The sequence below is a fragment of the Lolium perenne genome, chromosome 6 (genome assembly GCF_019359855.2).
Source record: "Lolium perenne isolate Kyuss_39 chromosome 6, Kyuss_2.0, whole genome shotgun sequence".
NCBI lineage: Eukaryota > Viridiplantae > Streptophyta > Magnoliopsida > Poales > Poaceae > Lolium > Lolium perenne.
In genome coordinates, this window is record NC_067249.2 from 240,442,813 (window position 1) to 240,459,040 (window position 16,228).

The window sequence follows — 16,228 nt, forward strand, 5'->3', positions numbered from 1 at the left end:
AGTGTTTGAACAACAAGGAAGACAGTGTAGAGTCTTATAATGCTTGCAATATTTTCTTATGTAAGTTTTGTTGTACCGGTTCATACTTGTGTTTGCTTCAAACAACCTTGCTAGCCAAAGCCTTGTACTGAGAGGGAATTCTTCTCGTGCATCCAAAATCTTGAGCCAAAACCTATGCCATTTGAGTCCACCATACCTACCTACTATGTGGTATTTCTCTTCCATTCCAAAGTAAATTTCTTAAGTGCTACCTTTAAAATTTCATTCTTTGTCTTTGCAATATATAGCTCATGGGAAAATAGCCTTAAAAACTATTGTGGTAAAGAATATGTAGCTTATGTATCTTATTTCTTATAAGTTGCTTGTTGAGCGGTAACTATGTTTCTAGGGACGCCATCAACTATCACCTTTGTTGAATATCATGTGAGTTTCTATGCATGTTCGTCTTGTCTGAAGTAAGGGTGATTTATCATGATCAAATGGTTTGAGTATGCATATTGTTAGAGAAGAACATTGGGCCGCTAACTAAAGCCATGTATCATGGTGGAAGTTTCAGTTTGGACATTAATCCTCAATCTCTTATGAGAATATTATCTGTTGTTGAATGCTTATGCATTAAAGAGGAGTCCATTATCTGTTTTCTATGTTGTCCCGGTATGGATGTCCTTAGTTGAGATCTATCAAAAACGAGAAATCAAATGCGATCTATCTCCTTGGACCTTTGTACAGGCGGCATATATAGAGGTACCCCTTTGTGACACTTGGTTGAAACATATGTAATGCAATGATAATCCATGGAAATCCAAGCTAATTAGGACAAGGTGCGAGCACTATTGGTATTCTATGCATGAGGCTTGCAACTTATAGGATGTCTTATGCATAACACATATGAATTATTACTACCGTTGACAAAATTGTTTCTATGTTTTCAAAATAAAAGCTCTATCACAAAAATAGTAATCCATGCTTCCCTCTGCGAAGGGCCATTCTTCTACTTTATGTTGAGTCAGTTTACCTACTCCTTTCTATCTTAGAAGCAAACACCTGTGTCAACTGTGTGCATTGATTCCTACAGACTTTCTTATTTGCATTCATCATATTATTTTGTGTTGACAATCATCCATGAGATATACATGTTGAAGTTGAAAGCAACTGCTGAAACTTATATCTTCCTTTGTGTTGCTTCAAAACTTTCTACTAAGAATTTATTGCTCTATGAGTTAACTCCTATGCAAGTCTTATTGATGCTTGTCTTGAAAGTACTATTCATGAAAAGTCTTTGCTATATGATTCAGTTGTTTAATCATTGTCTTTACCATTGCGTCGAATCACTTCATTCATCTCATATGCTTTACAATAGTATTGATCAAGATTATGATAGCATGTCACTTCAGAAATTATCCTTGTTACCGTTTACCTACTCGAGGGCGAGTAGGAACTAAGCTTGGGGATGCTTGATACGTCTCAAACGTATCTATAATTTCTTATGTTCCATGCTAGTTTTATGACAATACTCACATGTTTTATATACACTTTATGTCATTATTATGCATTTTCCGGCACTAACCTATTACCGAGATGCCAAAGCGCCAGTTCCTTGTTTCTGCTGTTTTTGGTTTCACAAATCCTACACAGGAAAGATTCTCGGAATTGGACGAAACGAAAACCCAGGGTCTTATTTTTCCACGGAGCTTCCAGAAGACCGAAGGAGATACGAAGTGGGGCCATGAGGCGCCGACACCATAGGGCGGCGCGACCAAGGAGGGGCCCACGCCGGCCTATGGGGTGGGGCCTTCGTGCCTCCCCCCGACTCTGCCCTTCCGCCTACTTATACTCTCCGTCGCGAAAACCCTATTACCGAGAGCCACGATACGAGAAACATACTGAGACGCCGCCGCCACCAATTCCATCTCGGGGGATTCAGGAGATCGCCTCCGGCACCCTGCCGGAGAGGGGAATCATCACCCGGAGGACTCTACATCACCATGATCGCCTCCGGACTGATGTGTGAGTAGTTCATCCTTGGACTATGGGTCCATAGCAGTAGCTAGATGGTTGTCTTCTCCTCATGTGCTATCATGTTTAGATCTTGTGAGCTGCCTATCATGATCAAGATCATCTATTTGTAATGCTACATGTTGTGTTTGTTGGGATCCGATGAATATGGAATACTATGTCAAGTTGATTATCAATCTATCATATATGTGTTGTTTATGATCTTGCATGCTCTCCGTTGCTAGTAGAGGCTCTGGCCAAGTTGATACTTGTGACTCCAAGAGGGAGTATTTATGCTCGATAGTGGGTTCATGCCTCCATTGAATGCAGGACAAAGTGACGAAAGTTCTAAGGTTGTGGATGTGCTGTTGCCACTAGGGATAAAACATCAATGCTTTGTCTAAGGATATTTGTGTTGATTACATTACGCACCATACTTAATGCAATTGTCTGTTGTTTGCAACTTAATACTGGAAGGGGTGCGGATGCTAACCCGAAGGTGGACTTTTTAGGCATAGATGCATGCTGGATAGCGGTCTATGTAATTTGTCGTAATGCCCTAAGTAAATCTCATATTAGTCATCATGATATGTATGTGCATCGTTATGCCCTCTCTATTTGTCAATTGCCCAATTGTAATTTGTTCACCCAACATGCTATTTCTTATTGGAGAGACACCACTAGTGAACTGTGGACCCCGGTCCATTCTTTTACATCTGAATACAATCTACTGTAATCATTGTTCTCTGCTGTTCATTGCAAACAAACATCATTCTCTACACCATACGTTTAATCCTTTGTTTACAGCAAGCCGGTGAGATTGACAACCTCACTGTTAAGTTGGGGCAAAGTATTTTGATTGTGTTGTGCAGGTTCCACATTGGCGCCGGAATCCCTGGTGTTGCGCCGCACTACATGTGGTGACCTTGCATACCACTGCATGTTGTAGTATGCCAGTCGTTGATATAACATTCACGAAGTACCAATCCGCAAATATTACATCCCTCAGAGTAGTACAACAGAACATAGCAGGTCCATAACTCATTCATTTATTATTACAAGCAACATGTACATATCATCTTGGAGCTCCTCTTGGGTCCTAAGAGGGATACTCCTGGGTTCGAGGCGAACCCAACTTAATTTACAATATAAGAGTCTTACTAAGTTGTACATTTTATTCTCCTCAAGCAGTTAAGTACTTAGAGTTCGTACTGCTCGGATACTACTACTACTTGATCGGTCTAAGCTTGCTCTCCTCCGGAACCCTCCCCGGTTCCGTAGACTATGAGGTAGTCTACACCTTCAACACCTACAGAGAGGTCTGGTTCTTCATAGCCGATGACTTCGGCTCCTTCAGGGTCGTCGTTGTCCTCCTCCAGTCGATTCAGACAGTCTAAGCAGGGGATTTAAGAGTGGTATGAGTACGAGCGTACTCAACAAGTTCATTATAGAAAAGAGGTGTTTAATGCACTAGCTGCGACATTAGACCAGAAAGTCTAATACCAATGCAGGTTTTGATAAACATTTCTTCAAGAGGTTGCTTTTATTCCAAAGAACTATGTCCGTCAGCCTTCACCGGTTTACTAGAACTTCATGGAGTTCCTTTCCGGCAGCGTTCGCAGTTCCAAATCCCGGAACAGGGAGTGACAGGTCACGATTCATTACACTCTGCAGAGGTGTGTTGCTTTACCCATAAGAGATCTTAACCTTGGTGCCAACCGGGCAGCTTTCCCGTCCACACTTCCTTCGGCGTGAGGCCCGGTATAAGGTCATAGCCAATCATATTCCTCCGCTACCTCGCACACCCACCCTTTGTTGCATACCCCGACCCTGGGTCCTCGCCGGTCCGCTTACACCAATTAAAGATGGACCCCGACCATGACGATAGTCTGGGACTCGTTAACCAAACTCCTTCGCCGGTACCTGCAACCCATCCTAGACCACATTACCGTGGGGACTTAGAAGGGGATCCCCACCCTCTAGTTGTTCCGCAAGAAGCAACCACTACGGTAAGCAATAGCAATACCGTGGGGAATTAGAAGGGGCTCCCCACCCTCCAATTTCTCCGCAAGATATAACCGCTACGGTAAGCGCATCCGTTGATGTACAAGAGGTGGAAATACGATTGACTATTCCGTCCCACTCCAGATCTTATGGTTAACACGGTTATTACGACACAAGAATCACTGGACGACATTTGTTGTTTAATCCTAGATGGATATAAACCCTTGCAATGGAACCTCCACCATATCAACACAATCCATGGTTCCATTGCCCACCACATAGTCATATTCATAGTTATGAAAATAGTGGTTTTGCTTTTTATGCAATAGTGATAAACATAGTACTTTGCAAGTAATTTGGTAAAAATACTCAAATGATATGAGCAAGTGATGAACTTGCCTGAACACTGCAAAGTGTTGCAGTCGGATGGTGTGGACTGACCCTTGTCCTATGTTGCTGAAAAATAGCATCATTGTCCGATAAGGGCAATGGTTAAAGAAGCAATTATGCATGATTCAGCTTTTAGGGTTGTTCCCCCCTTCCAGTGCTTTTATCATTTCATGTGAGAGGTTAATACTAAGAATGATTTAGGGATACTCTGTTTAGGGTAAAATACTACCTTGAAATGTTGTCAAGGTGTTTTTAAAGTCCAAAAGAATTGATGGACTCATTGTCATTATTGAAAATATAGGGTGTAATTTAAATGATTATTTTAATCATCAAATTTGGACTTAATCTTATTTGTCTTCAGAAATTCCATTTCATATTTTATTATGATAGAGAATTTTATTCTGAGTGGTTTTCATATTTTTAGTTATTTTTTAGAGCTATTTAACATTTTCTATGTATTTTCAAAGTTTCTGTTTTAATTGGAATTATGAAATACCAAAAATGCCCCTGGGACCACCTGTCAGGGTGGCCCAGTGGGTTAACCCTAACCCGAGCCGCACGTTGGGCTCGGTCGGACGCACCAGTCCCCTTTCCCTTCTCTTCCTTGCGAACCCTAGCCCCCTCGCTCTCGCGACTCCCGCGTCGCCGCCGCCTTCGCCGATTTACTCCGGCCAACTCCGGCCGTCGCCGCCGGCGAGATCGTGTGGATCTGGACCTCCTCTCGACGGCGGACCTGATGGTCCGCGTCGATCTGACGCTTGCGTCCCCGTTCGCTCGCCATCGACCCTCCAGTGCGCCAGGCCTTCGGCGTCCGCCGCCGCCGTGCGTTGGAGAGGCCGTGGCCCTTCTTCCTAGCGCTCCCCAGGGCGCGTGGTGCAGCGCTGGGGTGCTGTGGTGGTCGCCAGGGCTTAGATTGGCCAGGCCTGGTGCCGCCGTGTGCTCTGGCGTGCGCCGCCGTGGCTGCCATGGCCGTGTCGGCCATCTCCTCCCCGGTATGTGCTTCTCCTTCCCTTTTCTACATGTTCTACCTCTTCTCCTCCTCCTTCTCCTCTTCGTCTAGCTCGGCCACTGGCCTGCTTCTCCATGTGGAGATGCTGGCCGTGCCGATGTGCTGCTGCTGCTACTACGCCTTGCTAGCTATGTATGCGCGTATGTTGCTGTGCTGCTGCTGTGCTGCTGCTGTGCATCTAGCATGGATCCTAACTACTGTGTTGTGCTGTTCTTCTCTAGCACCTGCTGTTCTAACTTATGAGCTCTTGTTCTTGAGCATACTGTGATGCTTTGTTTAATTTTCTTGACTCCTGCTGATGCTCTGTATACCATGCCTCTCCTGTGTATGCAATTGCTTGCTTCTGGCTTGATCATGCTGCGTGATCCTTGCCTTTGGCAAGTGCCAATGCTCCTGAGGTGCTATTGTTTATGCTCTAAATCATGGATATGCTCAATTGAGTCTTGTTGTTGAATTAACAGCTCCATCACTTGATGGAGTGCTACTGGATACAATTGTGCTGCCTAATTCACTTATCTGTGATGCAATTGTTCAGTTATATGTTTGATTTAATTATCTGTTCATGTGTTAATACTTGGAATGGGTTCCAGCATGCTGTAGCATGCTCTAGCAAGCTTCTGGTGTTCATATGATCACCAGTTGCTTGTAAAAGCTGCTCTTTGGTGTCTGTGCCTCACTATTGCTCACTCTGTGCTGTGTGTGCATCACACAGGCTTGGCCTGGTGTGTGCTGGTGCTTGCTTAAGCATCAGTTGATGCTTGCAATGATCCATTGGATCATCTGCAAGGCTCTGGTGCATCAATTGCTTGTGTATTTCATTTATCTGTTTATCTTGCTTTATTAAATGGATAAATGATGTGAACTGCTTACAGTAATGATCATTTATTTGGTAAGGCTAGATGGATGCCAACCACTGGTTGGGTACCCTAGCCCACTACTGAACCCTATTGGGTGATGATGTGGTGGCTTAAGGTGTTGGCTGTGGGTTGAGGTGGCCCTGACAGCTCTTTGATGCTGTCATGGGTAGAGCCCCCTCTCTGTGGCTTTGTTGTGGCTTTCTCATGCTATCTATTTGATTCCTGAGGGGATTTCCAGTAGCTTTTGATGATGACAAACATAAATAGACACACATGGTCTATCTATCTGATGGTGTACTGGTTGTAGGTGCTGGATAACTTGGGCTGGCTAGATAGGTGTGCATCCATGCTGGATTTCCTTGGTTATGCCACTGATCTGGCATAACCAGTGTTCCCTTGGTTCATTTCCTATTGGTTTCTCCCATATTTGTTTGCACCAACTGACTTTGTAGCCAGATGATGACACAAACAAGGTTTCTACCCTTGTGTACTTCTGTGATGGATAGCATGTTTATTTATGAGCAAGACATGATCTTGCTCAGGCTGTTGGATGTATACCTCACTCCAGCTCCTAGAATTATTGTTGGTGTAGAGGATTTCTTCTGGATACTTGGTGTGCTTGCCCTGCTCCTCCTTGCAAGCCTTGATGCTTGGTTTATTTCTGGTGATTGTGGAATAGGTGAAACAACTCTGGTTGTTCACCTGTTCTTGCCGTTCTTGGTGTTCTTACCCTTGTGAGTTGCTGCTGACGAACTGCTTGAGTTCTGGCGGTGGAAAAGGTTTTATATGGCCCTCACTTGGCTCTCTTGGTCGACAGCAGTGCCTGGCACTTGTTGGTGACTCTCCCTGTGTGTGAGGTGCTGTTGTGCATGCACACTAGCTGTGTGAACAGCCTGTGTGTGTGTGCTTGGGACTTGGGCTGGTGAGAGGATCAGCTCGGCAGAGCTGTGGTATTATCCACCATATTCACTTCTTTTTGCCACTTGGCTTAACTTGTTTTTCTTCTTTGTGTGTTTGCAGGGAACTTGGAGATGATCAAGATGAAGTGCGAGATCATCTTGGTCAAGGATTTCATGAAGATCAACTTGTAGTTTAGGAAATTTCATTAAGTTGTAATCTTTCTTTTTCTTTTTCCTTTTATTCAATTTATGTAATGTGTTGTAACATTTCTTATTTCATTTTTGAATATTGTAATGACAATGTATCATGTGTGATTATCAATAAAGCTCCAATTTTCTCTAATGAGCTTTACTTAATATTTGTATTGTTCATATTCTTTATAATTTGTTTAAAGAATTACCTCAATATTGAATTATGAGATATTCATATGGTGTTTGAATTTGAAATTCAAATGCAACTTGTGTTTGAATTCAATCATGCAACTTAAGTTGTGATGCACTAACTCTCATCTCTTCTCAAAACCCTAAGTTTGTTAAGTGAGATACAAGTTTGTCGCACTCTCGAAACCCTAACCCTGTAAGGTGTCGAGAGAGAAACTTGTCCCCCTTCGATGCAGTTTTCTTTTAAAAGCGCGAAATTTCCCCAGAATTTACGATGCAATGCACATCCCTTTCTAAAATCTACACCTCGATCGTCTCTAAACCTGGGACATTACACTACACTCCTCCACCAACAACCTTCACGTGGCCTTCATCTCCTACTGGTTCGATAACCTTGGTTTCTTACTGAGGGAAAACTTGCTGCTGTACGCATCACACCTTCCTCTTGGGGTTCCCAACGGATGTGTGCTTCACGCGTTATCACACACACACAGCAAAGGGCCACGTGTCGCTCACGTGTAGACCTGGCATGGTCCTCTGCGTGCCTGGAGGGGCCTTTGCCGTGTGGGCTGAGGCGTGGCCGCACGGCAAAGGGTTGTCCGACGGCACAGGTGCACGCACGACAACAACCTGCCGCACGGCAAAGAGGAGGCCACACGGCAAAGTCTGCTCGCACGGAAACCAGCAAGCCGCACGGCAAAGGCTGGGCGCATGGCAACGCGTTGCACGCACGGCAACGAATCGCGCGCACGGCAAAGGCCTTTGCCGTGCAAAGTTGCCGTGCGCACGACAAAGGCGCCGTTGCCGTCGGATTCTTTGTCGGGCATATGTTGCCGTGCGTGCACGCACGGCAAAGGCTTTGCCATGCATCTAGGCCCCTTTGCCGTGCATCTAGGCCCCTTTGCCGTGCAATGTGCCGCACAGCAATGCCTCCTTTTCCCGTAGTGTTTGGTCCGAATTAAAACATGCAACTGTTAATGCAAATAAAACTATATCACCGTTGGGCAGAAATAGAGATAAATGCACATATCATTACAACAAAACATGGTCATGTCATTAATAATGTTGGTCAAAAAATAACATAACCATAATTTTCACAATAATCACTTTTATTCAACTTTGAATTTTAATCATTACTTTTGCATTTAAAAATGCTCCTTTTACTATTTGCAGCGGAAACATTGAATTTAAACTATAAACTTTTGAACTTTTCAGAGGCATGTCTTTCACTTTTTAATTTCTGAACAAATATTTCGTTGGTCCTATCCATTCAGAAAAAACTAGACAAAATTTGGCCAAAAAATGACCCAAAAATGCCTAAAATGCCTTCGTAAAAAATAAAACAGTAAAACTATCGCGGCCCATGCGGCCCACACACGCCGAGCGACGCGCAGCAACGCGGCGCTCACGCTGTCTGTAGGCGCGGCCCTGACGTGCCGAGCGACGCTCAGCAATGCAGCGCTCTCTGCCAGAGATGGCAGCACGCAGCCGCGCCCCGCTCCCCCGCAGTAGCCTCCCGCGCGCTCGCCCAAGATGAGGCCGTGTGGTGGCGGCAGCTAGGTGAAGGCGCCGCCCGGCCCAAAAACCGGCGACAGCGTAGCCCGCCCTTTCCCTTTTCTTTCCCCTCCAGCCACAAAAAAACCAGAAGGTCGACGGCGACGAGGAGGTAGCAGTCGGCACTCCTCTGGCCCTTTTGTCGTCGTGTGCGCCCGGTGGGCGCACCGGCGTCAAACGGCTCAGCGGCGGTGCTAGTTTTTCTTTGCCGGCGACGCGCAGCGGCAGCAACACGGTAAGCCGGGTATGTTTCCTTTTTTACTTTGCTCCGTCTCGCAGAAACAAGAGGAGTATCCTTTCTTCCCGATGCCTTGGCATGCCGATGCGCATCGGGATCGAGAGGGGCGGCGCGGCCTTGCGGCGGCGCTAACTTTGCCGGCGGCCCGAGGCCCTGGCCGGTAACTCTTTGCTTTTTCCCTTTTCAAAAAGATAGGGTTTCTGTCTGGTGGGGATGAACTAGGGTTTGTTCTTTGATTTCTTTTCTACCCGTAAAAACACGAGATCTACACACTAGCACAAGCTCTGATACCAATGTTAAAATCTGTGGATCAACTAGTGTAGATCTAATCGAGTAGTGACTATCTTTGTAACGAAAAGTGTTCATATACTGTGAGAGGGAGAGAGAGATACTGCGAATGTTGTGAGGTTTACCTTCTCCCTTCGAGGATGAACCTTCAGACGTCGTCATGGTGGTGATGGCTTACTACTCTATGTTACTACTCTATGCTACTACTCTATGTTACTCCCCACTATGACTAGTAATGATGTGTTCTGAAGAAGCGATTTAGCACAGGATTCTGGTCCAACCTTTGAAATCAACCTCGGATCTGATCTCGAATTTTGGGGAATTCGGCCTTATCGTGCGAGCTCTCGCTCTAGGATACTTCTTCGAGCTGCGCAGGCATTCATGGAGGAATCCGAGACAAGGCACGCACGTACGTTTTTACGCAATACATACTGATTCTCATGTGTAGTATCTGCAGTGTCCTAGCTCATAAAGGTACTGCGATCGTTCCTGCAGTCTCCTGACGGCCGCTTCAATTCCAATCACGCGGCGACGGCCACTGCATTCCCGTGATGAGAGAGACCGGCCTGCGGCTTAAAGGCCACGCTGCAGGCTTCCATGCACAGGGTCGTACGGACGGTGCATGCGGAGAGCATGCACGTAGGTCACGTACCAAGTCTGGTTCGGGGTCCAAAACTGTTCGTCTCCGGTCCGGTTGGCTCCGGCAACACCCACTAGCACCGAGATCATTCCAGCAGCGTCCCAAGGGCGACGCCCCAAAAGGGTATTAGGCGTGCCGGCCAGAAATTCTTATCTACCCGCGCGTCCCAAATTATGTTTATGTCCGGCGCGGCCCAATGCGTGTCCAACGTCTCCTGGCCATCCCCAACCCCACGCTGAGAATGGGATGGACGCAAGCGGCAAGTAGGGTACCGGTAGGCGGATCACCGTCGTCATGGACACATATGAACCATCTTTGACATTTCTTTTCCTCCTCCCATTTTACTTCTCCCGCCCCACCGCTACTCTTTCCCACCCAGCACCAGTCATCGCCGCAAATGCTACCCAGTTCCCCTAGTAAGTGAAGGGGGCAAATGGGGCCTTTGTCAAGGCCACATAGATAGGCGGTGCCAGGGGCGAAGCTAGTGCTAAAGTTCATTGGGTTCATCTCTTGGTGTTGTTCTTTACTCTTCCACTAATTAGAAATATCATATATCAGCTGAACCCAATTGTTGTATGCTAGCTCCGCCGCACATATGTTCTACCGTGGCACACATATGGCATGGATGATGAGGTGAAGGCGGCGGATATGCTCTATTGTGACATGGCGGCGCATATGCTCTATTGTGACATGTCCTCCTCGTGCTCAATGGTACACACTCATAAACTATATCAAAGAGGTGCATACATCGTTTATTTAAATTTTGTTGAACTGACAAGATTATACGTCAAAAAACCCGAAGCTACCACTCGACAGTTATAAACGCAACAACGGGTGAAGAACATGCAACCAGGGCCTCATGCCCTGAAAACAGAACAAACGTTGTGGGAGGGGTGAGTGGCTAGTTATCAACTTAAATTTTCTTAGAGAAAACCCTCCAGTTCCTACTAATATGAATGTGTCTAAACTAAAAATGTGTTAAGATTTATTTATATCCATAACAACGACAATTAATATGAGGAGAGGTACCAAAATTGTAATTACATGCACGCATGCTTGGTTGCGTACGTACACCGTGGTTGGACCGTCGGATGGATCATGGTGTGGAAGTCTTCGGTGCGTCCGCCGTGCTTGGACGGGCTCGCTGCTCCTGCTTGGACCGGCGATATGATGGTGCAAGTCGTCAGTCGGATAGGATACGTACGCCCAGAAGCTAGCTATTACACATCACGACGTGACCCAACTTTGGATGCCGACCGCCGGGCGCCTGATCACCTGACCTCACCCGCATGCCCGACGCGCGAAACGATCGATCGAACCCACGCGCGTGACCGACCGACCGGTCTAGCTAGCTAGTGCATGCGCCCACGACGCGCGCCCGTCTCCCCTTAATTCCCCTTCGATCGGCTTCGAGGGAGTCAGACAGAATCCGGCCCAAGCCCCAGAGCGCGCGCGCGCCCCAGCCTCGATCGGCTCCACGACGTCCCGTGCGTCTCCGGCGGCGGGCGACCATGACCATGACCATGGCGCCGCGTGAGGGCGACGGCGCGGAGGGCGCCGTGGACCTTTGGGCGATGGCGGCGGAGCTGGAGCGGCAATTCGCCGGGTACAAGCAGCGGTACCCCGAGAGGACGAGCAGCTGCGTCGACGACGACGACGACGTCGTTGCCGTCGCCGATGATGACGCCGATGCTCTGCACCTTGTCAACGGAGGTGGCGGGAGCAGCGGCGAGGAGGACGAGGAGGCGGCGGGAGACGGCGACGGCGGAGGCGGCGTGCGGGGCCGGATGTACGAGGCGTACACGCGGCGGAGGGACGAGCGGCTGCGCTCGGTGTGGCGCGCGCGCATGGAGCGCAAGGAGGCCGAGGTCATGGCGCTCTGGGCGCAGCTCCGGGGCGGCGGCCCGGCGGCCTGCTTGCCGGCCGAGGACGACGACGACGACGGTTGCACCGGCGCCGGAGAGGTAGGTAATTCCGTTACCGATCCATCTGGTCGCCGATGACTTTCTCCGTGGCTGTTTACTTTGTGCGGTTGCTGTCAGGACACGTACACGCTGTTCATTTTTAGACCTCTTCAAAGGTACACACGTCCTTCTTTACCTTGATTTTCGTCGTCTTCTTGGGAAAGAGGGGCCGAAACGTACTGTTGGATAATGTTGCCGTTCTGCACGTATTAGACGTGCTTCCACGACTTGATCCGTACAGCTTCCACAGTAGCTAGACTGGTAGGAGTACCACTCGATCGATGCATTCCATCTGAATTAGTGGATGGAATCAATGCATGCACGAACCATGATGCATGCAGCTTTGTTTCTTGTGTTTATGCATGACGTTGATCCTTTCCCCTCCGGCCATCGAGATGCGACCATAAGATGGAAAGTAGTTGATCGGCTTCTGGCCAAAGCTTTGATGTCGCAACGGCTTGATCGGTGACCGACGTGACCCCTTCCCGTTCTCTTGCCCGGCCGTGCTAGCGCGCTGCTTCCTTCTTCCGTAAGTCTTAGTTCGTGAACTCAAAAAAATATGTCTTAGTTCATGAATAAGTTATCTTAATTCTCAGTCGGATTCAACACCATCGGATTTGTATCGTGATTCGTGTACTTTATACGTTGAATTGCAACTGAATTTTTCGAATTAAATGAGGTTGCAACTAGAAAAAAAATTCGAACGACTAGATTTGCTTCATCAGTCATACTAATGGTGAGATTAACATGGTTACTAGTAAAATTCAATGGCATCATCACTGAGTACAGTTCTCAGTCGGCTGGAATCAGTCATACCCTAAAGTAAAAGCAAGATAAGAATTATGGAATGGAAGCCAGTACTACAATTTAGCCAAGAGCAACACTTATGTCGTCATGTACAGATGAAATTTGTCGGCAGATCAAAGCCGCAGGGTTCTAGCTAGTTAGTATATCTTGTCATGCACAGTGAGATATTATTTGTATATCGTAAAATAGTAGCAAAAGGACAATTTCTATGTGCTTACATACATTCCAGAAGTGGAGGAGCATGTAGAAGAGTCCAATCTTTTGTCGGCCGCCGACAGTTCAGGACCTCGCCGGGACAGAACACAACATTCGTGCTTGCCATGTAACTGTAGACATGCTGCTGTCGACGTCGTTAGGTCAACTCTTAGCCTATCGTGAATAAACAGCTATCTCAGATTTGAATATAAAACTAGTTAGCCTCGTCTCATGCCGTATGAGTGATATAACACGTTGTTGATATTTATTAAAAAAATTGGGTTTGCTGATTCGATCTTAGCTAACTCAGTTACATTCAGAACCAATAGATTTTTTGTTGTGATTTGCGGTTGCAAGAACTTATTTCTATAACAAATGGGTTGTAACTGATTTTTTTTCAATTACACGTTAAGTAGCAACTGATTCTTTTTACAGAAGTGAGCTGTAACCGAAAAAATGCTTCAAACTCTACAAATTTGGTCACTATACGCAAAGTCTTGTCACCGTTTCATCCGTACCAGAGTGTACAGTGTATACTTAATTACGTCCTCACTGCAGATTAATTTTACTAGGGCTTAATTCGTAACATGTGCGGCAGGAAGCAGAGGAGGACGGCGAGAAGAGGAGGAGCTCCGACGTAGCAGCCCCAGGAAGGGTTTCCGGCAAGAAGCACGCGCGCACCAGGAAGAGCTTCTCGTCGGTTAACCTGGTCAAAAGCAGCCGCCCCGACGTCGGGTTACGGCGCGCGCTGTCGCAAGAACCGCTGCCACCGGCTAGCTCCGTCGCCGAGGGTGCCAGCAAGAAGCACGGCGCACCGATCGGCGCCGCCGCGACGAAGCGCAAGGCATTGTCCGGAAGCAAAGGGGGGTCGGTGAAAGGACACGGCTCGGTCAGGCAAGCCGGCCCGAAGCCGCCGCGTGGCGGCTTGCACCGGAGGTGCAGCTCCGGCGGCATGGAGGCGGTTGTGCCGCCGAGCTGTTCGAGCGAGCACGCTGCGGCATCCCACCATGAGGATGAGGCTCAAAAGGCTTCTTCCCCAACACGATTCGTCGGGAGTGACAACGGTGACACTGGCATCGAGACCGCGCGAGCCTCCTCGCCGGAATCAGAGGTGGTGGACAACGGTGCGGCAGCAGACGGCCGCGAAGCTGAACTGAAGAACGCTCTGGTCGACGTGGCTGGCAAACGCAACGCCGAGGAGACCGTGGTGCAGTCTCTTGATGCCGATGCCAAGCTTGGCAACGGAGAGATCACCAGCGACTCTGAAATCGAGCCAAGCTACGTCGTCATCAAGAAGAAGGTTGTCGAAGGTAAAGCCGCGAGGGGCTCTGACATTCTGGGCGCTGGATCGGATGCTGATCCACAGATCGAGGACAAAAATGTTGGCAATGCAGCTGCAGATCAGGCTACCAGCGCGGCCGACGCAGCCACCGCCACGACGGCAAACGCCGATGAAAGCTACGATGACTTGTCCTCCTTCACCGGCACCGGCCGGTCAGACAGGGGCTCCGCGCGCAACAGCTCTCCCTCCTGCAGCTCCCGGACCCAGTCCGTCGAGAGGCTGCTCGAAGCCGACGCCGCGCTTGTGCGGAAGAAGCGCGAGGATCCGGGCGTCGGCGGTAGGAGGAGCGCCCAGACGGTGTCGACGCCGCCCAGCGCGCGGAGCAGGGGGGCGACGACGTCGCCGAGAGGGACAGGCATGGGGTTCAAGAAGAGGTTCCTGAGCTTCGGGAAGAAGACCATGGGCAAAGATGGGGCTACCGTCATCGAGTGCACGTCTCCGGCGTCGGTGCCGGCCTCGCCGGCTGACTGCGGCAGCGCAGGAAGACGGTGTCGGACCGCCGACGGTTCGATCAAACCCAGGGTGGTGGGCTACTCCTCGGATGCAGCTGCCTCCGATGACACGGACCTCGCCGCCTCTCCCCGGGGTAATTTTCATGGCACGATTCTTCACTTTCATCTTCCTCATTACAGATTCATACCGTAATACAGTATTTCCATGTGGTTTTCTATCCAAGGCTAACACAGTTTTTGTTTTTGTACAGTTTGCTCTCTGCAAAGCCTTGTAGCTGCTTCCCCTGCAAAGTCTGACCTGACTGAGATCGTTCCCATGGAGAAATCACCAAAATGTAAATACACTTATGCCGTTGTGTGCCTGTTTTGGAAGAATCCACATTATTTTACGATTCACTCATTTTTTCTGATTTTGTTCGTGCAGCTCATCGCTCATTCTTCTCGTTTCGGTCGTTCAACTGTGGCAGGGGATGAACTGATCGAACAGTTTGTAGTACTCCATTGTAAATTTTAGAAAAAAGAATTTCTGAAAGAATACTAGAGTAGCGGCTGGGCTGCTGCCTGAAAGGCTGAAATCTTTGAGTTTTCTGCATCTTGCGTTGATTCAGCATGTGGAACATGTTATATATCCAGCTACTGTTCATTGACGCAGCTAGCGTATTAGTATGCGTAGGTTCCTTATGATGGAGAATTTTTGAACCTTCACGTATTTCGAGACCACAGGGGCTAGGATCATCCCCGCTGCGCCGTCTCCACCGCCTCCGCCCCCGGATGCCTATCACGTGCTGGATCTCGGCGAGGAGGACTTAGACGAGGAAGAGTACTTTGACGACGAGGAGGTCCAGCCCCATTAGTCGCGAAACTATAGGAACCGCGACCAATGGGCTCTTTAGTCGCGGTTCGTGAGGCGAACCGCGACCAAAGGCCTGGGCCCAGCGCGCGGCCAACCGCGACTAAATGTCCTCAGGCCTGGCCCAAAGGCCTTTAGTCGCGGTTGGCCAGGACAACCGCGACTAAAGCCCCTCCCCTATATATACCGTCCTGCCCACAACACTTAGCCATTTGGTGCCACTTCTCTTCACAAACTTCACAAGGGGGTGTAGGTTTGCTTTTGGCTCCTCTTATGCACACAAGGTGTTTGATGAAATGCCCCAAGAGCACGAAACCAACATGATATGAAGTGTCGGAGCCACACTTGATCGAGCTTCCTCAT

General features: G+C 48.3%; 1 protein-coding gene across 1 annotated transcript; it reads left to right on the forward strand.

The window, feature by feature from the left end:
- Window positions 1-11,674: 11,674 nt before the first annotated feature.
- LOC127305701 (uncharacterized) lies at window positions 11,675-15,603 on the forward strand. The gene is made up of 4 exons (XM_051336215.2): window positions 11,675-12,219; window positions 13,820-15,149; window positions 15,267-15,350; window positions 15,440-15,603. The coding sequence occupies exons 1-4, from the start codon at window positions 11,767-11,769 to the stop codon at window positions 15,487-15,489; spliced, it is 1,917 nt and encodes a 638-aa protein (XP_051192175.1). The 5' UTR covers window positions 11,675-11,766; the 3' UTR covers window positions 15,490-15,603.
- The last annotated feature ends 625 nt before the right edge of the window (window positions 15,604-16,228 follow it).

Excerpts from the sequence above, each read along its gene's own strand:
- LOC127305701 (XM_051336215.2), top strand. The coding sequence starts at position 11,767 with ATGACCATGACCATGGCGCCGCGTGAGGGCGACGGCGCGGAGGGCGCC. Across the intron at positions 12,220-13,819 it reads GTTGCACCGGCGCCGGAGAG|GAAGCAGAGGAGGACGGCGA; the intron begins GTAGGTAATTCC and ends CATGTGCGGCAG. Across the intron at positions 15,150-15,266 it reads CCTCGCCGCCTCTCCCCGGG|TTTGCTCTCTGCAAAGCCTT; the intron begins GTAATTTTCATG and ends GTTTTTGTACAG.